The 23406-nt window shown below is 36.7% G+C and overlaps 1 protein-coding gene across 3 annotated transcripts in view; it reads left to right on the top strand.

Annotated features, from left to right (window-relative positions):
* LOC129953763 (GAS2-like protein pickled eggs) overlaps window positions 1–23406 on the top strand; it is a 261851-nt gene that overhangs the window by 225860 nt on the left and 12585 nt on the right. For all 3 annotated transcript variants that reach the window (XM_056067201.1, XM_056067202.1, XM_056067203.1), the window contains 2 exons: window positions 11144–11251; window positions 21389–21576. In XM_056067201.1, coding sequence (XP_055923176.1) covers window positions 11144–11251; window positions 21389–21576 — 296 coding nt within the window. The remainder of the gene's footprint in view (window positions 1–11143; window positions 11252–21388; window positions 21577–23406) is intronic.

The following is a 23406-nucleotide window of genomic DNA, read 5'->3' as shown; positions in this document are numbered from 1 at the left end:
TAACTTGGGTTCTTTTTCCAATAAGCTGACGGCTCAACTTTTATTTAATCTTCGTAAATGGAGTTTTCAATGTTTGCATTGTTCTGGAAAATTATGTGCGAATCGCTATCAACTATAGTACGCCTACTATTCAGAAAGGTAGGTTACTTAAAAACTATCTTGGCAGGTCTTCGAAACAAGATGGAGATATAAAAAATCATTGAATAAATCGATTTTGGAGGGGCCTCTGTGTGTTGTTGAAATATTTTTTTATAATATCTAAACCTATGCAAAAAGAAATATAGTTTCATTTTTATAAACTGACTCCGCTTAATTATTTAACTATACGGACAAATTTCTAATTTGTTATTTTGCAAAAAGTTAGTCGCAAAGATCTACACATTACTCTTTCGTTTCTTTCGAAGGTGTTTAAAAAAACTATTCTTGGGCAGATCCAAAAATATCTTACAATCAACAACCTGTTAAGTACCTGTCAGTCTGGTTTTCGACCTAAGCGCAGCTGCAAATCCGCCTTACTTTTTGTAACTGATGAAATAAGAATGGCTATGGACAGTGATCATGAAAACATTGCTAACACTGTTAGATTATTCAAAGGCTTTTGATACTGTAAACCACTCAATTCTTTGTAGAATGCTGCTAATTAACTTTGGGGTTTCTTTAGAGTCCTATAAGCTTGTTCTTTCGTTTCTCAGCGGAAGGCAACAATGTGTGGTGGCCAATGGATACTAGTCCACATTTCTCAATGTTTTGATTAGAGCGCCTCAGGGATCTATCCCTGGACCAATCTTCTTTTAACTTAACATAAATGAGTTACCATAAAATGCTAAACATTGTTTAATTCATCTTTATGCTGATCATGTGCAGCTCCTGATAAGTCGACCTTTTGGGGCTAAAAATAATGCCGTAGCTTTAATGAACGAGGATCTACCTTAACCCTGTCACCGATCTACGCCTTAACCCTGTCAACCCTCCCTATTTATCGTAGGAGTAGTATTCAATCGCACTCTCTCTTGGGATGACCATCTTAATAATGCCATTGGTAAAGTCTATGAATGTCTCCGCCTTCTTCAAGTCACTCGAAATTTCATCCCGATCAAAACTAAACTGCTACTTGCTAAGGCCCTTATACTACCAATTGTGCTGTATGGGTGTGAAATCTTTTGTAAACTAGACTATATGACTAGTCGCAAATTGAATGTTGCTTACAACAATATTGCCCGCTATATTTATAATCTACGTCGTTATGATCACATATCCATTTTTGGATATGTGATCATAACGTGGTATGGATTTCTGGTTGTACCCTTGACAGTTTAATAAACTTTCGCTCTCTGCATTACCTGCATGAAATCATCCAAACACAACAACCTGATTATCTATACGGTAATCTTAATTTCCTTTATTCAACAAGGTCTTTTGCCTTAATACTACCCCGATACAGTTTTCTAAATACTGAGCGTCAATGTTTTATTCATATTGTACGCCTTTGGAATTCTCTGGACATCGCAATGGGAAGAATAAGAAGCATAAGTAGATTTAAATTTTTACTTTTCAACTATTTGGCAAATAATTGATGTTAAATTTCCTTTTTTTTATATAAATATGTAAATAGAAGTCTTAGTTATATAAGTTTTATTCAAATTCTGAAATTAATGTAAAGGCTTGCAACACTTCATAAGACTCATGTCCTAACTTGTAATAAAATACAAAACAAAATAATGAGACCATAATCTACGAACAAACCCCATTTCCTCCAGTGCCTATTTCATTCACCTGCAATTTACAAATTGGAAAACATATTAACAAATTAAAATTACAATGTGACATTCAAAATTGCCCATTTTATTAAGTAAAAATTTGTAATGGTCTGAATTTCTATAAATTTTGTACAATTTTGTTTAAAATTATTCTGACAAATATTCAATTTCATGAACTTTCGAATATTAGTAAAAACCGGACTACTGTATATCGTTTTTTGGCAGTTTAACTAAAACTAAACCATCGAAATTTGGAAAATAACAAGCTTGGTAAATTAAAATTCAACTAACTAACCATCTTAACATCTTACCCTCATGTCCACCTTCTAGACGAACTATTTTTGTGTTGAAAAAACTTGACATTTTTAGTTCCCAAAATCACAATCACGATTCCATCAACGCCATGGCATCATGAGGTATTATAATTGATGGCATATAAAATTTGAAAGCCTCATCAAGCTAAAAACAGGAAAATACTCGGACTCACTTCTTCTCCCTCTTCCATTCGTGTTCGCCTGACGTCCGACGCTCTTTACTGCACATCAGTACTTCTTCTTTTTATTCCAAATTAAGTCATAGGATTTCGGAATATTTATTGATATTAGATTCTGAACTCTGCATGACTCTGGGGTGCATAATTTAAATCGATTATGGCCAACAATCATGCATCTGTTAGCGGCCGACCGTATAGATCTGTGCAAGCTCACCTCACCGGGTGGGATGAGAAACTACCATCAGACTTCCCATCACCATCATCCCACCAACCGCAACTGCATTCGATTTATACAAAAAACAACAACAATAACAAACCTAAATCGTGAGAGCTGCCACAAATCTGTTGCCAATTTTGGGCGAGAAATCATCCTCGAATGTAGATAAAGGTAGACATCGACACACAGTGGCCAAAAACGGAAACTCGTGCACAGATTTGTTTAGATCACATATCATCTGACATCTGGCATGTATGCTGAACACTGGAGTTGAGCTGGATGCTAGATGCTGAATCTCAAATCTCAAGCTCACTCGGTAGCCATGGAATTCAGTCATTTCTCAGCGGAAAATAAGGGAATTTGCCATAAAATAACCATAAATTATGCTGAATAATTGTAGCGATAAACTCTGTTGGTTCTCACTGTAATGCGCGCAGCGCACATGTCCATAATTCAGCAGCATAGCATAGGTGCAGCGACAGTGGCGCGGCGGTGCGGTGCGGTGCGGCAGCGCAATAGCTGTTTGGTGTATCTGACTTCTTTTGCTCTACGCCAAATTGATGTACTGTTTACATGATACGGTTGCACCGCTGCGCGTTGGCTGTTAAGAGTTTGGGATGGTTGTCGAAGTAGTGGAAGTGGTGCAGCTTCTTCCTTGAGAGGTGACTTCCATAGTGAATTCAAGACAACTTACAGGCATGTGATGGTCGTATCGATCGATTCAATTTTTATGATCGTGGAGAGTAAAAAATCCACTGGTTGTGTTCGAAAATATGGTTTATGGATCATTTTACATAGTTATGGAAGTGGATTACTCTCACTTGATAAATTTTTGAGAAATAGATTTCTCTTGCTTAAATTGTTTTAACTTAATTTGTGTTCAAGCTTATTTAGCAAAAGTACGTACCGTAATTGTGCGATATTGATCGTAAGTTCTTCTTCTTACGTTATTAAAGGTTTTACCAAAAACCTTTTGGACCATTATCCAATAAAAACACAAAGGCATTCCAGTTACAACAAAACAAAAACCGCTTTAAATTAGGAAAAGTGAAGTCAACAAGTAACTTACTTAATTAAAGAGTTGTTACAGTCCAAGACCGATTCAGGCCTCAACCAACATGTGATTTCTTATTTTTATAGCCAGGTCAGTCTCCAGTTTCGCAACCCAAGTTAGTTATGGTCATCTCCCACCTGCGTGTGCCAACTGAGTCACGGTCTTCCTCTACTATGCCGTCCCTCTGAATTTTATTCGAAGACCTTCAAGTTGGAGCATTGATGTTTATTCGTTCTACATAACCCAGCAAACTAAGTCGTTGGACTTTTATTCTTTTGACAAGATCCATTCCGCTGTACAGCTTGTACACTTCGTCGTTGTATCAACTCATCCACTCTTCAATTCTTCATCCTTGCTGACAAGACCAAAGTTCACCCGAAGAATTCTTCTCTCAAAGCATCCTAAGACATTCTCATTTTACCTTGACAAGGTCCACGTCTCAGCGTCATAAATATGAATCGGGAGGATCAGTGTCTAATAAAGGGAGACTTAAGTTTATGGAGAAAGGACTTTATTGCTCAATTCTTTCTAAGTCCAAAGAAGCAGCGATTTACAAGAGTTATTTTCCATTTGATTTCAGTGCTGTCCAAATTTACATTACTAATTCCTTAACTTCCAAAGTCATAGCTATCCATGATGACGTTTTGTCCCAGACGTGGAAGTTCCATCATCAATATTATCGGCGTATCCAAATAATTGGACGGACATGTGGAAGATTGTGCTTCTAGTGTTGGGGATTGAGTTTTGCAAAATCTTTAAAGAACGATGTTGAAGAAACCGCATGACAGTGCATTGCTTTGTCAAAACCTTTTTTAAAATTAAAATTATTGATGATATCTTCTCTGATCTTGATGAAGCAGCGTACATTCTCTCCCGTCTTAATATAAAAATAGTGTATGTAGTTTGACATATATATCAAAACTAGATATTGCTTAAAGTTCAAATCAAGAAATTGTTCTTACAATATTCGCAAAATTTAACTTTTCGGGGACAATGTAAAAAATCGTTTTTAATACTCTAAAACTTATTTTTTTAAATCAAAAATATATTTCCAAACATAACCTAACAAAAATGTTCCCACCCATGTTGAACTTTCTTGTGTTCACCTTTTTGACCGTTTTCTTTCAAATCTTGTCTTTGGCTTGGTTTGTGTTCAATTAAAAAATGTTTTTTGACTATCGATTTAAAAACGTTTTGTTTGATCCGATGTGTTTTCAGCAACCTAAAGCCACCCATACAAGCCAATCTTGTGTGCACACAGGTGTACTGACATCCAGTGTGGTATTCCACCACACAAGATACACAAAATCGTACGCACACTAGCTCGTAGTACCCGTGACATGATGGTTAATGCGTTGGGGTCTTGGGTTCAATCCCTGCCTGTGTCACCTTAATTAAAAAAATTAATTTTCGCGGGTACTGCCTTTTGCGGAGAATTGACAATTCCTTCAAGAGTAATTCTTGTCACGAAAAAGTGCTTTCTCAAATTAGGCGTTCGGATTCGGCCTAAAAATTGTAGGTCCCTTCCATTCCTGAGAATAGTACTCGCACACAGGAATGGTTGCGAGTTGTTAGTCACTAGGCCCTGGTTCACAACGAACTGTTGTTTCACCCAATTTATTTATTTTATTTACTAGGACTCGGAAGCGTCCTATGATTTGAGTCATTTTTATTAAGTCCACTTGAAGGTTATTTTTGAATATGACACAAGGTACCATTTTGCAAGCACCTCCTACTTATTGTAGTAAAAGCATCTATTCTGGAAGTTACACATTTCTGTACTTAACACCTTTGTGTCGCTTATCACCTAATCTTTCGTTACATTTTTCCTCAATTAGTTAGTTCTCCTTTTTGGCTCAGGTGTTTCTATGTAGAAACTCTTGGTTGGTTATGTGAGGAAAAAATATGATCATGTATCATTTAGAAGTGTGATTTTTCATTATCAATTATTTCACCGTTCGTGGTCGTCTTTGTCGACTTTTTTATTTTTCTGCTGCATACCTCGAATTTCAAATATTCATAAATCCTTCTTACCACCATCAATGGTCTTGGTCATTTACCAGAGCTATCAGCACAGACGACCATCATCCTTTTCTTCATCTCCACACTCCAAACACCAAACTCAACACCAAATGGCTTAAAGCCAAAATAAAAGTGAAAATGTGATAATAACGATAATCATCATCAGACGAAGAGTAAGACTATCATCCGGTAAATTGCTGCCTAGAAGGAAAAATCTCACTGATATTTTCTCTGTGTGCAAACTTCTCCCTGAGATGCGGTGTTGTATTATTTTGATCTTACAATTTCCCATATTTCCCGCGCACAGGAAAAATGCCAGTCTCACGCCGAAAGTAGATATTTCACGCCGTCAACAATAAATATCTATTTATTACCATAGTGTCCGTGCTGTGCCGCCAAGCTTAAAGCAGTGCGATGTGATGCACAAAGTTTGTATAGAGTAGGTAGGTTAGCTAACTATACCCAGCTGTGGACGGACAGGTCAAGCAAAAATCAGATTTTCTTCGTTATCCCAGCACGAATTAATGATCAACTCTTTAAGATCGTTCAACGATGATATTGTTTTATATTTGGTGAGAGAATTCCTGCGTCACAAACTGACGGAAACACACGCCATTTTTGTTCAAATCAATCGCCTTCAAATGTTATAGTATGGTGTGCGGTTTAATAATGATAATCGTAAACTGTTGTTGAGATGAAAGCTACATTTGACAAGTGATTTGAAAGTAAAAGTTTAGTAGTAGACTTAGACATCAACCAACATCACTCTTACTTTTCACAACCCTCTGAAGAAAAAAGAAGACCAAATTAAATAGTGCAGACGTTGTATTAGATATTTTTTTAGATATTTTATTTTAACGCAAAAAGTTATATCTAAGCTTATTAAATGTGTTTTCTACTTGACGTCAGTAATATGAAATTGTTTGACAGTTTTTGATATTTGAGTTAGTTAAAATCAAAAAGTGCAAAATTTTAGTAAAACTTTAAAACCATTTTAAGCAATTCACTAAGCTTAAAAGATTTACCTTATTTTAAACGATTTTATGTTCTTTCTATCTCTTTAGAATTTTTTAAAGTTAAAATCAAGACTAGATTAGAATGACATCTGTACATTTTATCTTAAAAAAGTTATGGTCCAGTTTACAATTGAGAATTCCAATTAATAGGTCCGTTTAAGTATTTTTGCTTTGTTCGTTTTTACGAACTGTTACTATTTAGACATGTTCGGATGCCAGTTTTTTACTACAAGAGAATTATCAATTTAATAGTTAGCAAACCGAAAAGAAACGTTTAAAAGACTATTCACTTAAAAAAATGTCAACTTACTAAAATGTTTAATCCTAAAGCATCTTGCATATGAGCTACGAACTGTTAACTGTGGATGTTCGCATGTTTTGACTTTTCTTTAACATGAGTTTTATTTCTATTCGCAGACAGGAACGAATTGTCAATTTATAATTAACCTTTTCAACAAACAAAACAAGAGTGGTATAAATTTGAGGTTAAGTTGAACGAGAACAATTTATTCGTTGCAGTGTGGATGGTATGTGGAACGCGAATAGAGTTTGACAGTTTGTAGCAACCACACTGCAATTTGTTACTACCAAATTGTTTTTATAAAATTGTCTTGTTTTAGTGAACAAAATACAAATTTTACTATCCTAACATTAGTGTCAATAGGTTTCTTATAATTTAAATTTGTTTTTCTTAGCAATTGACTTTTTGAAATGTGTAAAATCACGTGTGTTCGTCCATTCGTCCATTCGGTGTTCGCTCTCATGTGAAAGGCCCTTTAAAAAAAAGTTTTTTGAAGTTTTCAGCTTTTGATTTTTGTTGAAAACCTTTTAATTCTAGGATTGCAGTTTAAATTTGTTTTTAAAACCCTTCAAACTTAATGCAGTCTTTTGTTTATTTCAGTTCCTTATATTTTAAGTATAAAAAGCATTTTACAAGCGACAGAAAATGTTTGAATCGAAAATTGTAGCAAATTTCATGCCTGACAATTTTCTAAAATGTTTTAACATTATTGGAAACATATGAATAAATGAAATAAGAACAGAATTAAAGGGGTTTGTTCGTAGATTATTGTCTACGTAAGTAACAGATGGCGCTATATTTGTTGACACTGACAATACTTGATTTTTTAAGTTTTACAATTAATTATTAAAAAGGTTACCTAGACGTGCAACTCAAAGATCGATTTTATACTTAGCAACGTTGAAAACTAGAAATAGAAGTTAGATTTAAATTGTCTTTATCTTAATCTTTTTCGTAGTTAAAAGATTTTTAGTCACAAAATTTTGTAAGACTATACAAAAATTTTACTGCGGATGGTGTATTTTGTATTCGTATAATGTACATAGTGATTAGAACACCAAAAGTTAGGTCTAAACTTATTTTAAGCTTAATATTACTTATTCCGAGGTTGACGCCTTTTTGTACTGGAGTGGTGACAGGTTGTGAAGAAAAAACTAAGCAAACATACCTTAATCTGGTGAAGAGGCCTTTTACATTGAACTGTCAGATACTCATATGTCATATAGATTTGGCAAATTAGCAAAATGACAGCTTTCGTTTTATAACTTTAAATTTAATAAAATGTTAAGAGATAGCAATATCATCTTCTGTGATAAGAGACTAGTTATAACTACCATTGGTTTTCGTCATTGAAAGCTTTAAACTTCGTTTCGAGATTTAAAAGCGATTAATGGAGTCATATTCATAATGTTTGTTGTCAAATTAAAGCTAAAGACATGCAGATTTTTTCAACTACAAGAAATGCATTATTTAATCTAGCACTATTCTTTTAGTTTTTTATTGTTAAAATTGTTTTCATTGAACAGCTGATTGTTAATTTCATATTTCGGAACAAAATCGTTCCATTTCCATTTTATTCTGACTGTCAGTTTTACTTTTAATGATCAACTCTAACCTCAAGTGGTTGAATTCAATCAGGATGTTTTTGTCCAATGGCATACATTTTAAGGCGCCAGTTATAGCTATCATTGGTTTTCATCATTGATAACAGACATGATATTTTTGTGGCATGTGGTTTATAGCTTTTATCTGTCATTGGAATTGTGTGAAATAGGAACACAAATCAGCAGAACGATTCGTTTGACTTTTGGACATAAAAGTATCAGCTATTCAAGAAAATGAATTTCCGCCCGGAAAAAAAAAATTTTTAGAGAAAAATAAAGGCGTAATTACACTTTTTTGCTCAAACAAAATTCTTTGTGTGATTTCCGATCGATCAGTTTATAATATTCATTTCTAATCGAAGGGAAACACCGTCAAATATCGATTCAAACATTTTTCTGAATGGATTTTAATGACAGCTACAACTGGCGCCTAAATAAAAGCTATAACCAATCTGTCAAAAAAATTCCAATTATTGGTTTCAATGACGTTGGGATCTTAGTATCTTACATAAATGATGTGTCAAATTATTTTCGATGTTAAACATTATATATTAACACAAATATCGGTGTTTATTTGTAATTCTATTTTCTTTCACTATTTTTCTTCCTATAAAACAACTCTAACTAGTTGTTCAATTACCACGTACGGCTAAACTGGTATTGACTTGGCACAATGACGTTACGTTGCCACACTCCACACACACGTTTAGTGTCAATTTATGTGCACTCTGACAACATGCAAACTGTTAAACCTTGTAATTGCCTCTGTCGGGATCAAAGCTAAAGACTTCTTTATTACTGTTTTTTACAACATAATTTCTAAATTAAATGGCAATGATGTCAACGCATGATTCGTTCGTATGGCAACTGGCAACTGAGAACGCGATCCTTGTAAAGTTTTAAAACATTTTTGGAGGTCAAATCTTCGTGGGACATAGTGTTAGCGTTTAAACACGACATGAACCCAAAATCTTAACTCACAGAAAATATTTGTAAGCGTTTTGAGACTGATCCGGTTTGCTAATTGCACAGAGCACTGACTCATTAATTAAGCGATATTCCCACGGTAAATCATTTCTAAACTGAGGTGTCAAAACTTGTTGAATGTATCTCTATCTATCTCACTGTTGGGCATTCTTGTCATTGTTCACTGATTGAATGGCTTCAACAAACCGTGTAATGGTCTGTCATCGTTCGGGATCCCAATCCCAACACCCAACTTCCCAACCATCAAGCATTTCATCAACATGATCGCGCACATAAACGTAACGTGGTCTCTGTAATCGTACTCCACTTCTGCTACCGCCTATCGCAGTCCCTTGATCGAGCTGCGCTGTGCAGCGCATCGTATCGCGTCGTTCGGTCGGTCGTGGCCCATTGTTAAAAAGTGTTTGCGCAGTGCCACAAGATTGCTATCGCATTTCATTTCTTTACTCGCTTTTTTGATTAATGACACACCGATCGGCATGCATGAGTACCCAGCAACCATCCTCGCTGTCTATGGCTGGTGAAGCTGAAGCAGAAGTTGAAGCTGAAGCTGATCATAGATGGCACTGGCGAGGGTAATTACTCTGCGCGATCATAGGATAATTTGTAGAATGCAAACAATGGGCCAAAGAGTCACTCGCATGCTTCATACAGAAAAGGAAGTCGAGTTGAGAGATTGCTGTTGATTAATGGCCTTCAGAGTCGTTGAGCAGAAGAGAGGTCAAAACGCTGTACGCCGAGCAGAGGCAAAGTTATAAAGCTAGAGAGATCTGACGTACTGCGCTATACTATCACCTATCATGGTGATGGTGGAGATCGTGTGGCAGTTGCGGCAACGACAACAGGCAACAGGCAGCGCCAGTGCAGCGATCGGTGTTGGCGGTTGTTGTGTGGCTATTGGGATGATGATAGATCAGCAAATAATTGATGCTGTTTACTTTAGCTGGCTGCTGTAAATGTGCTGTTGCTGCCGTTTGGTCAGATGTTCAGACGAAATCAGGAAGTGCAATTTGTTGAAGAGATTTGTTAGGTCAATATGTGAGGTTTTGAATACGACTATAAGATCGGTCGCGGTCAGGCAGTGCAGATAAAAGCTCAGATCGGACAACGACAACGGACAAACGGAGAGGTGAGGTTTTGGCGGTCTTTTAATATACTAAACACCGCAATATCGTGTGCGGCATTTAATTGAATAGATTGCTGTGGCATTTTTATTTTGATGATCGATTGTTTTCAGAAAAAAATTGAAAGTGTAGACCTGAGTGTATACAAGTTAAATCAATTAGATATTAATTTGTTGGATCCGATACTGATAGATAGATGCATAATGATGATGGTATATCTTGATTGGAAGTTTTAACTTTTGAGCATAGTCAATGATGCATGCTGCAATTTGGGTTTGGTGCTAATGCAGTTAAGAAGCTTTTCAATCTGCGTTTTAATCATATGAAATCGTGATGCTCATATTTGGACGTGTTTTCATATTGAAAACCATTAAATGCACTAAACATAATGAAGATAGGCACATTATTGAAACTACTTGGTCTATGTGCCTGCTGTTTTAGGCTACCTATTCCTTAAGGTGCTTATTATAAAAATAACATTTAATATTAACAACGAAAGTTTGCAATTATATTTTTAACATCATCATATTGTTAATTTTTAGAGATATTAATTCTATATTATTTTCAGGTACGAGATCTTGTTGAAAAATGCACATGTCCGTCACAATTCCCGATGGTACGCGTATCTGAGGGTAAATACCGAATTGGAGACACCAAAGTCCTCATATTTGTACGAGTAAGTACCTATTTTTGATTATAATAAAATTATAAAATGATTATAAATAAATAAATTTTTAAAAATTTGTAAAACTATATTAAATGATTTATGGGAATTTTAAACATGAGTTAAATAATCTAAATCAAAAAGCTGACGAGCCAACTGATGTTGCACGTCAATCCGCCAACATTCTAGACTTGTTTCTTAACTCTGATCGTAATAAATATACGACCAGTGCGTTATCGCCTGTAGGCACATCAGACCATTGCGTCATATCTGCAAATTTCTTGTGCCAAAACCGTTTGGCAATATGAGAAAGCCAATTGGAACGATCTAAACGATTTTTTCAAGAACTTAAATTGGTCACTATTCTACCTCCATACGAACCTAATTCTTAGTCGAATGCAAAATTTTATCCCGAGACAAATTTATCCAAAAGAAAACTCTTGGTGTGATTCGGGCTGTAAAGAGGTTATTAGGATCAAAGGTATAAGATTCCAGATTTTCAAAACCAACCCCATTGAGAAATTTGGAAAAAAAGTTCAAACAAGCTGAAAAGTCCTGAAATTACTGCAAAAAATACTACAGTCGGTCTTTTGTTAAAAATATACCTAATATTACTTTTCACCGTCAATTCCTCGATAAAGTTCGATAACGCCCCAAGTAATTATTTAAATGCGTAACCCTCCCCTTGTGCCACTATTAATGGCAGGTACTTGCATCGAAAAGACTGGACAGCTTTTAGTTCTAGGTTTGCATCACAAACCATTTCTTGTGAAGTGATCACATATTTGGCATGGGCAAAAATTCTGCTAAGTCCTTAAGTTTTTCCTGATGATGCAAGAAGTTTTGTATCCCTTCTGATCTGGGTAAAATGTCCAAGCTTCTATTGGTCCGCAACTAAAGTTTAATTCTGGGTTTTACCCCAATGACATACTCAGGTCTTTTTAATAGAATTGAAAAAAAGCTCTAAAATCATAGGCGATCGTTTTCTTACTGAGACATTTCCAACTCTTGAACAGCACAAAACCTTGAGGTGTCATTCATTCTTTCGTCGCTTTTTGACAAAGGAACTGTATGGCAAGTTTTGCATTCGTGCAAAATTTCAAACTCGAGATTTAAATCAAACATGATATAACGATGGTAGAGAAGTCGGAAAACGTGGGTCCCAAGATTCCGTCTGTCCACGCTCCTACATCCTTAACTATTGATTGATTTCAAACTTGGAAGTTAAGGTTTTAAGCAGATTCGTGTGAGGCGTTTTTTCATTTTTTTAAGACCAAAACTATTAGTGGCCTCCATAAAATTATTTTGGTCAAAAAACGAAACTTCGAATTTTCTCAAAAACAAACCGATAGATTTTTTACGAAATTCAAGTGTAGAGCGTATATTTACAATCACTTAAAAACTAACTTTATTTTACTTTATCCGGCTCACACTCAATGAAGGGTCTCAGCCTGTGATACTGCAGTCTTCCATCGTGAACGATCCCTTGAATGCACTCTCCAGTCACCGAGACCAAGCGCTCTTGCATCCGCAGTCAATCGGTCTTAATTGTCGCCTTGAACCTGGGGGCTGGGCTGAGTAGACTTTCTTGGCTGGAACGTTGTCGTCCATTCGCTCGATGCGGCCGAGCCAATGTAGTCGTCTTTTCTTGGCCTTCTGGACTACATCCACATCTTGGTACAGACAGTTCTCGGTTGTATCTTCTTCTCCATTCGCCAACGTCTCCTACGGGACCAAAAATCCGTCGAAGAATTTTTTTTCGAAAGCGCCCAGTATCAATTCCCCTTTTTTACTTAATGTCCAGCACTCGGCGCCGTAAAGTAGGATTGGTAAAATCAAAGTTTTGTATAGCAGACACTTTGTCTTTCGAGTGAGGAGTTTTGAACCCAGTTGTTTGGCCAAACCGAAGCAGCAGCGGTTTGCTAGGGTAATTCTTCTTCGGATCTCCACTAAGGTGTCGTTCGTGAGATTGTTATGTGCTCATTCACTTCAAGACCAACTAGTTTCGCCTGTTCTTCAATCACTGTGAAGGCCTCAAGCAGCTCTCTTGGATCGACCGATTATGTCTACGTTCGCGTCGTCCGCATAGCCTAGGAGCTGGGTGCATTTGTTGAAGATAGTGCCCACACCTGCATTACGCACTATCTGCTCCAGGACTATGTTGAAGAATTCACATGACAAGCATCTCCTTGTCTAAGCCCTGCGCAAGTTTGGAATAACTCGAATGAGTTATTCGCGCTGTTACCCATTTACGTACTGCACTACGTATTGTTAGGGACATGCGGCACAGCTGGATCAGTTTGTTCGGGATCCCGAATACAGACATCGCCATCATAAGCTCTTTAAAGCAACTAGTCGATGAAAAGATGGTGGGTTTCGACTAGAAATTCGTTGGTCTTTTCCAGGATCTTCCTCAGTGTGAATATTTGGTCTATCGTTGTTCTGCCTGGCCTTAAGCCACACTGGAACGTGCCGATATCTGTGTTGCAGAAAGGTTTAAGACGCCCACACATAGTACGTTGGATAGGATTTTGTATGGAACATAAAACAGGGATATACCACTGTAGTTTTTGCATATCATCGGGTCGCCTTTTTTGTAGATGGAGCATATGGAGCTTATCGACCAGTCAGTGGGTATGCATTCTTCCTCCTACACGTTGGTCATGACCTGGTGCATGCAGTTTATCAAAACACTTCCTCCATGTTTAAAGAGTTCCGCGGGTATGTCATCCGACCCGGCGGACTTGTCTTCATTGACTGGTCTTGCTTCTCTTTCGTCATTATATTGCTCGACATTTTGCGCATTCAGCAGCTGTTGGAAGTGCTGCTTGAAAACACCTACAATTCCCTGTGCTTCGGTGACTAGGTTTCCTTCACTGTTTCGAAGAACTTGTGTCCCGGTTCTGAAACCAGAAGCTAATTGCTTCGACGTTTTAAAGAAACGTCGGGTGTTGTTCTTGGCCCGAGACTCATCTAGATCTTTGAGCTTAGAAACTGCAGATGCTCTTTTCTTCCTTCGCAGGGTCTTTTCCTCATTTCTCCTTTTCGTCCGGTACTCTTCCCTTGCTGCTCTTGTTTTCCGTTGCAGCATATGCACAAGTGCATTTTCCGTCTCTCTTTTCAATATCACGCACTCATTATCATGCCCAGGTTCTTTTTCGGGGGTGGCTGGTTACCTATGGTGGTCTCGGCTACATTTTTTATTATTTCGCGATATTAGTTCCACAATGTGTTGACGTCTGTAGTATTTGGGAGTACGGCGGCGGACAGTCGCTCGCTCAGGCGCTCACTGTAGTCCCTGGCATTGTGCTAAGGCAACCGATGTTGAACTTCTTTCTTTGGGCCGCACGTGTATTTTTGTCGTTTGATATTCGAGCTCTAAACTTAGCCACTACCAGAAAGTGGTTAGAGTCGACATTTGCTTCTCGGAAAGTGCGCACGTTCATGATGTTGGATGCGTGTCTGCGCCGATTAGAACATGGTCAATTTGGTTGGTGGTTCGACCATCCGGAGATCGCCAGGTTGTTGTATACATAGAACTACCGTCTTGTGCTTCTTATCACCGTATTACGAGCTCAAGCAAAGTCGATTAGTCGGAAGCCGTTATCTGTTGTTTCTTCGTGGAGGCTGTGCTTTCCAACTAATCCGCCAAAGATGTCTTCCTTCCCGATTTTTGCATTGAAGTCTCCGAGTACGATTTTGACGTCGTACTCTGGACGGGCTCTATCCAGCAGGTCGTAGAAATCCTCCTTGCTAGACTCCTCAGCATCATCGGTAAGGGCGTGTGCACATATTATACTGAGATGTTTTGTAATGTTCTGTAATTAATTACAGTGTGTTTAATTGCGACTTCAAGGGCGTGTGGTAAGCTTTGAAATATTTGCTAAATCGTTAAAGGCGATTGATTTGAAACGAATGATTGGTTTGATCAAACTTAGCTTTCTTCTGCAGTAAAAGGGATTTTTATAAATACTAAATTTTCTCAATTGTTAAGTTTTTTTTTGTTGTTTAAGTCATTTAACTCCTTATACTAAATCCAACTTAAAAGATATTGACGAAGTTAAAATTTTACTAAAAATTTAACCCAAGGTACCTACGCACCCCGAAAGTATATCATTCTCTATTCCCCATATATCTACGGCCCTGAACATACCACCATATTTGGTTAATGCATTGTGCCTAAGTCGTCAAAGCTGCGTTGCAAGAAAAGTATCAGCACAGCGAGTTATCGAAGTTTGTCCTTGGCACCATATAACCAAAGCTACCGCCACCTTAAATCTTTTTAATTTCAAAATTTTATCTCTTCGATTCCATCGGAGTTTTTGACTTGATCTGTTGTTTGAATTTTATACTCGTATTGAAAAAAAAGAACATAAACAAAATAAAAATACGTTACGACGAAATAGTTTATTAATTGCGCCCGACAATTGTCATTGCGATACAAAATTGGGGTCAACTTTTGTTCGATCAAGCTAATGCAACACAACATGCGTCGTCGCGTCGTCTTTTGGCTCTGGATAGCGTTAGTCGTTTTTCTTTTGTGCGTTGAAGTGGGATTCAAATGCATATTTATATTATACTCGTAGATCTATGACAAAAGATTTATTTTCTTACATTAAGATAAATGTCAACAGTCGTATCTTGTCACTAATCGGATTGTTCTTTTTCTTTGAAATTCATATGATGTCCTTGTGGAGTAGTTTAATAACTGTTTGGACTTTGGATTTCAGCAGTTCAGCGGTGGAAGGGGAAGTTGATGAAAAGCTTTTTTTCATCTGGAATAAGGTTTAAGGCATTGAATTAGGAATATTAATTTGGAATAGATAACTCGGCTTAAAAATGTTCTAATCAAATGGATAGCTGAGGCTCAGATAAAAGACTGAAATTACAAAGTAACAGCCATTGATTAACCAGGGATGTTAGTTGAAATTTGCCGGTTTTATCAATAGATGTCTCTAGTGACATGTCATATTTTTGTATTGTGTGTTATTACACTCAGACTTTCTGTATGCTTAGTGTTTCGCATATTTTCTTTTGAACACCCATCCCGTCAATCTCGCATTATTACACTATGATTTTTTTTTGGTTGCGTGTTTTTGACACTTCTCTTTCATTTTTTGTTCTTGTCCACAAAGTCAAAGTGTGAAAATAATAATAGAAAAATGCACTTTTTACTGCAGCAATGATTATTGACATCATAAATTCGGATAATAATTCCGAAATGTTGTCAGATGTGTTAAATTTTTGTGAGGATGCTTCGAAAGTTCCCAATCAAAAAAAAATTGGATTGCATTGAAATCTGTCATTTTCTTGACAAATAATAAACCATCGTTTTTTATTATATAAGGATGAATGAAGAAACTTTGAACCTGGTTTGTTGTTGAAAACGACATTAAAAAAAATACAATTTTGAGAGACAGAAAAGTCGGCTATCACTTGGTTTCAACGGGTGAAACATTCAAAAGCTTAAACTACCAAGCTAGACTCTTTCAATCATTCCTACCCAGATATCGCCCGCCCCGAATTTCACATTTTCACATCGATTAGACGGATACCCACTAACAGAATGGCGCTCGCGTCGCCAATTTTTAAGAAGTTGGAACAAAGCTGGAATGGTTTGCCTCTAAATAGAAATTTTTGGGATTCCTTTGAAAATTAAAGTTTTTCTTTATCGTAAAATCCGACAAATTTCAACTTAAATCCCTGACGTAGACTTTAATTAAAACTAAGTGAAAATATAAAATATACATATAATAAAAAGTATTCATTCATCATGGTTGATAGGTAAGACTTTTGGGACTCTGTCAAAAGTGTAAGCAGAAAATTGTTCATTAAGTGTTATTCAACCCTATCAAGAGATTCACCCGAATGTCATTCCAGCAGAAAAAAAATTCTTTTTATTTTCCCTTAATTTGAGTTTCACCCGAAACAAAAAGCATATTCAAAAAATTCCCCCTATCATGAGCATTCGATTCGCAGCGAAATGTCATACATTTGACAGTTTGAAATGTCACTTTAATTTTGTTTGTTGTAATCCAGTGCAGACAATGTTCTTTTTCAACTATATCTAGAACTTCGAGTTCGGCAATCATGGATGATTTTTGCATCCTCCGAACAGTTCGTAACAGTGTTGCCTCTTCTTCTTCTATTTTAACATATTTGCTTGTCAACAACAACAACTGTCAAATAAATTCACATAACTATGCTTGTTCATTTTCCGAACATGAATAGACACCCTGCTTAAAAACGGAAAGGGAAATTTTGAATAATCGTAATGGCTGAAACACAAACACGCTTCAGCATCGACTTTGTCTACTTACGTTAGGCCTGCTTCGAAGTTGCTTTGAATGACATTTCCAATATGAAATTTCTAAAATGGCACCTCTGTCAGTAACAGCTGGTATTTTTTCTAAAAATAAAAAAATATGATTTTTCAAGTCGAAAAAAATTAAACTTATATTGGAAGTAGCTCCCTTCAAAAGCAAATGTATTTTGTTTGTTGACTTTTGTACAGCTGTTGAGCTGTCAGATAAAGCAAATGCTCAGCGAATTTGAACTAGAGCTTCCGTTTGGAGTCACATTACGTAACATTACTTTATTTCCTTACGAATGTAAAATGAATCGTGAGGTCGAAGCTTCATTGTGATAGCGTGCATAAAATTCTTATTGGCTGAATTACAAACACGCTTCAGCTTCGTCAGCGTTACGGTGGGCCTGCTTCGAGGTTGCTTTGGATGACATTTCTGTTATTTCATTCCTCCAAAGAGCAAATATTTTGTTTGTTGACATTTTTCTACAGCTATTGAGCTGTCAGACAAAGCAAATGTTCAGATAGATAATTGAACTAGAGCTTCCGTTTAGAGTCACATTACGTTCTTTTCCTTACGATTGTCAAACGAAACGTGAGGTTAAAGCTTCATTGTGATAGCATGCATTCAATTCCTATGGCTGAACTTGTAAACGTCAGGTGAAGCCGAAGCTGAAGCGTGTTTGTGATGCAGCCATTATGTCTGAACTATTAAACGTCAAGCGAACGCGATGCAGAAGCGTGTTTGTGTTCAGCTATAATTGTCAGCTTATTGATGGCTATTAGTCGTGTTCTTTTAGAAAAAGATGAGTTAAGAGTAGTCTAGTTAAGTGCAGATTTATAAGAACTGTCAAAGCGAATTCAAGTAAAAACGTTATAAGTCAAAAGTTGAAAAGAATAAAAATTGAATTCAGGCCAAGTTAAACAATATTGAATCACCAAAAATTGCCTTTCACTAAAAGTTAATGAAGTTAAAAGCGCGGAAAAATCAATTATTTGTTACCAAAATAAAAACAAATATTTACATCAGCTGATTTTGACAGTTTTCATCAACTTGCAATATATCAAAAGGTATTGCATTATATTTAAAACTAGTGTACTTTAGTGAAGCTCAATTAACGCTAATCATTGTGAGTAAGGGCAAAAAGTTGTTTTTTTTCTTCTAAAGCAGACCAGTGGTGCAGCTAGTTGAACATAACTATTGTCCAATGTACTTAAATAACTTTGAAAGCAATGCGAAAGTTGTCTTCTACTTTGATCAGCAAATCTGAGCATTATTCCAGTGAATCTCATGTAACACGTCAATTTAAAATGTTCAAATTGAAATACCTCCCTTCAACTTAAATCTTAACTTGACTACCACAGTCTGTCATCTGTCAATTTGAAGTTTCTTAAAAAGCATTTAATTGCGCATCATACATCCCTGGCTTTCAAAGAAAAAGTCTACAGACAACATTGCATTTGACATTGTTAAAAGTGGAAGGACATCGTTGGAATGTCAGTGTCAAGTCTTGTAAAAAAGATGCGTTAAAGTTTATTTTTCCGATATGATTTTTCTAAAAGGAACTCGTTTCTAAATTGACAAAAGTTCAAAAAGATTAGTTCAAAACTATTGTTAAGTTGTTTTTGTTTAATACCAATAACATTGTTTTGCAACATAATTGTTATGCGAATTTGACAAGTAAATTCGATTAACTAGGTCGTGTGCGTCGTCGTTGTTGTCGTCGTAGTTGTCGTTGCCGTTGTCGTTGTCTTATTTGTTCTCAAATCTCAAACAACAACTGTTACTGTATAAAAAAGCAAATGTTACCCACAAGCCACACGCCGATCAGCCATCGCCATCGCCATCTACATTCTACAGAAGACCTCAGTTATAAAGAATTACTTTTAATGTTGCATAGATTGCTTCGTGTTTTTGTGCTCCATCACCATCACCATCAGCCGTCTTTTCCGTTCCAAAGTAATTCTCCAAAAAGAAATCATTTGTTAAACTACAAGCGCCTTAAAGCCAAAAAGTATCAGCAACAACTTGGAGCGACCAATTGGACTATAAGGCTAAGTTTTCATCATTTGCCGAGTGCCGAGTGCCATACCTATAAAAGTTGCAAACGTTGTCGTTTTTGTCGTCATCGTTGTTGTTCGTTTTGGCTTTAAAAACAACTATCTGCTCAAGGCGAGTCGCACATAAATAACCCAGCGTACTCGATCGTCATCGTCAGCTCCGCGTTCAGCACCACTATCGCGTCCGTCCGTCGTTGTCGTAAAGGTACATATAGTACACACGCATGTTGTTTAGACAAATCTCTTTGCTGTCACGGTTCATGTTGCACCGCGGATGTACTACAAACCATGTTTCCCTCTGCGGGCGGGCAACCAAACTGGGTGATCGGTGTCATTTTGCTGCTGCCACCACCACCATCCACCACCATTGCCTGCGCGGCGTCACTCTTTACTTCAACATTCCATTAGAGGGAGAGACTTATTCCTTTTGGATTTAGACAGCAATGTTCCACCATGAGCATTTGTTAACTTAGCTAATTGTATATGGCTATGGTATATGTCCAAGTTGAACACAGTTCTTGATAAACTTTCACTCTTCAGAACCGGCATCGGCATCCCGCATAATCTCTGACATTATCACAAAGATGTCAAAACACTCATCCGATAAACGAGATCAATATGGCGCCATTCAGTTCAAAATCAAAATTAAATCTACCTGTCAAACTGGCGTACCTATTTATACTCTACACTCTTCTATCTTGTTATTGGTTTCATATATCTATCGAAATGCGTATTGATTTCATCTGTCATTTGTGTATTTCGTTGACTGTTGTTGTTTCTGTTGCAGCAACGATGATAATGATGATGAGAAAAATTAAAAAGAAAAACCAAGAAGAAAATACTCGAAACAAGATTCAAATTGAAGTTGACATAATTTGATTCCAAACGATCCAATGTGGCGGCTAATTATGTGTTTGGATATAATTGACAGTTATTATTATTGATTCCTTTGGATTGCGACACAAACGGTGACAGCTGTTCTCGCTGTCATTGGGTCGGGTTTACACTTGAGCGATCTCAAATGCCTTAATTTGGTCGCCATGTTTAATGAATGTGTTTTTGCTTAAGCAAGATTAACTTTGTATCGGCGAGCGGGTGACGCGTGCGTATTTATTGGCATTTTTGAGTGCATCAGAATTGCGTAAGATGTTTGCGCGCCGCTGCTGTGGCGTGGGTTATAAACATAAAGAATGGGAAAAGGTGTTAACCTTTTTAAGAAAAAATGTGTGTGGGTTTTCATCGTCAAGTCATTTATGTCATTAGAATTTATAGTCACTAAAAAGCTTCGAAGGAAAAAATGTCTGCAAACTCTAATTAAGTTTCAATTTATCACCGGCATACATTATGCGTAGCCAAATAGCTTCGTAATATGTGCCCCAGCTCGCTCAATTAGCGCAGGAAAATTACAGTCAATTAAACATGTGATAAGTGGTCAATATCTCCAACGGGTAGTTATTTCAATGATATATCCATTTTTATTTTTCTAAAATTGCTACTCTCGGAAAACCACAATTTTACATGGTGTATCGCACAAAGACTTTATAAGCTTAATGGGAAACTCAATACTTTGAGTGTTGGTTTTAAAAATGTGGTGTGAAAATTAGACGCCATCACATCGTCGTTGAAGTAAACGTCGCCATAGCCAGTGGGAAAATTTCGATAGGTTTAAAGAAATAATTATGTAATGTTTGATCTGTTTAGCGATGGATGCTCTGATGATCTCAATTTATTTATGTAGCATGTAATAAATTTTGATAATTTATTATTTTTTTGTTTTGCAGATTCTTCGTTCTCATGTTATGGTTCGTGTTGGAGGTGGTTGGGATACATTGTCACACTATTTGGACAAACACGATCCTTGTCGCTGTAAAACTCAGCACAGATCTTCGGTTGCAGCGCGCTTAGTACCACGGACAAATTCTGGCACAAATGGAATTGAACTGAATAAGGCTCAGGTGATATTTGAGAGGTAAGTCCCAAGCAATATATCGTAAGGTTTTTGAAATTAGAAACATCGAAACACCATTTGCATTTTAGAAATTACTGTCAAACTTAATCATTTTTAAATCTTCTTGTGCGGTTGAAAAACCAGAAAGATTTATTTAATCTAAACTGACATAAACCTTTGGTGGAAATATAGCAAAACTTATTTATCTTTTCTATTATTTTCTCTTGCAAAATAAGCCTAGTTAGTCCTTTTTCATTAAGAAAACTAAATAACATCAACAGTAACAGATTGATTTTTCCCCCAATGGAAAACACATGATCTCAAATGCACAACTACTCAACGAACACAGCCATCGAGATACGAATGCAATATCAATCGTACCAACATTTGAGAACGAAATCACATAACATCCATTCGTCTAAATGTCAAAAACCCATCCGTAGTAAGATTCTACTTTAACTTTTATCGGTAGTATTCATACTAAGGATATTGTTTTTGTTATTCGTGTAAAACCCTTCTATACTATTGATAGATTTTCCAACAAAACATGGGTAATGATGTTTGTTTTATTGCAAAGATGCAGGTTTAAGACACAAAAGAAAATTTAAAGTTGTTAGATCAAAAGATTTCGGTGGCCAATTATGATAATCTCTTCGGGAAATAACTTGGTCAGAAAAATAAAGCAGTCTTATGGTACGAATTAATATCATCCAGGAATATAATGGAATCCGTTCACTATAAGAGTTGCATCAGCTTCATTTACGAATAAGTAATTGTCAGGACATATAAACCGCTAGACATTGACACGTTGTGAACGGAAAGTCTTTTCGACAATCATATTTCGATTTTCGGGGCTCCAAATAGGTCTTATGATTTAACAATTAAAATCCTTCAATTATCGTGTCAATCGCACTTATAAAGCCTCAAGATATAAAACTTTATGCAAAATAGCGTGAAATATTGTTTTTGAAATACCTAAATCCAAAGATTGACGAATTTAGAGTTTTGGAAAAGATGATAACTTCAAAAGGAACATTTGTCTTAAAAGAGGAATATTCAAAATACTTACTTAAGAAGGCGCTACAGTCCGGACTTGGGCATCAACCAACATGCGTCTCCAGTTAGCTCGGGCCTTAGCTAGCTATATCCAGTTTCGCACACCAAATTGATTGAGGTCTATTGCGCCGTCCCTCGGGATTGGTTTCGAAGACCTTCCGGGCTGAAGCGTTGATGTCCATTCGCTCTACTGACCAAGCCAACAAAGTCGTTGAACTTTAAATTTTGTAACCAGGTCAGCGTCGCTGTACAGCCCGTAAAGTTTTTCGTTGTTCTGTTCATCTATGCAAACGGGACCAAAAATCACCCAAAGAATTAATCTGTCTCCTTTTTTCTCCTAAGGCGCGCTCATCTTTCTTTGAAAGGATCCATTCTTCAGTGTCTTAGCTGACCATGGTGACATTTTGTCCAAGACGTCATAATCATCTCCGCTTCCGTCGCAATGCTCAAAAACGCTCCACTGACATATCGCTTTTTTAATTATGTCAATAACATCGGCGTATTCGACTTATTGGATGGATTTTTGAAAGATTGTGCCTCTAGTGTTGACGGTTGAGTTTTTCACAATTCTTTCCAGACCAATGTTAAAGAAGTCGCATGACAGTGCATCGCCTTGTCTAAAACCTTTTTTAACATCAAATGCATTCTCCATCGTCATTCTGCACAAACGGGTAAGTTTGACAGGGATGCCAAAAGTAGACATTGCTCTGTAGAGCCATTTCCTATAGATGATGTCATACGCGGCTTTAAAATCGATAAAGAGATGCTGGGTATTGATTTAAAGTTCCTGGTTCT

The sequence above is a fragment of the Eupeodes corollae genome, chromosome 1 (genome assembly GCF_945859685.1).
Source record: "Eupeodes corollae chromosome 1, idEupCoro1.1, whole genome shotgun sequence".
NCBI classification, from domain to species: Eukaryota; Metazoa; Arthropoda; class Insecta; order Diptera; family Syrphidae; genus Eupeodes; species Eupeodes corollae.
This window is presented reverse-complemented; position numbering and strand designations above follow the sequence as displayed.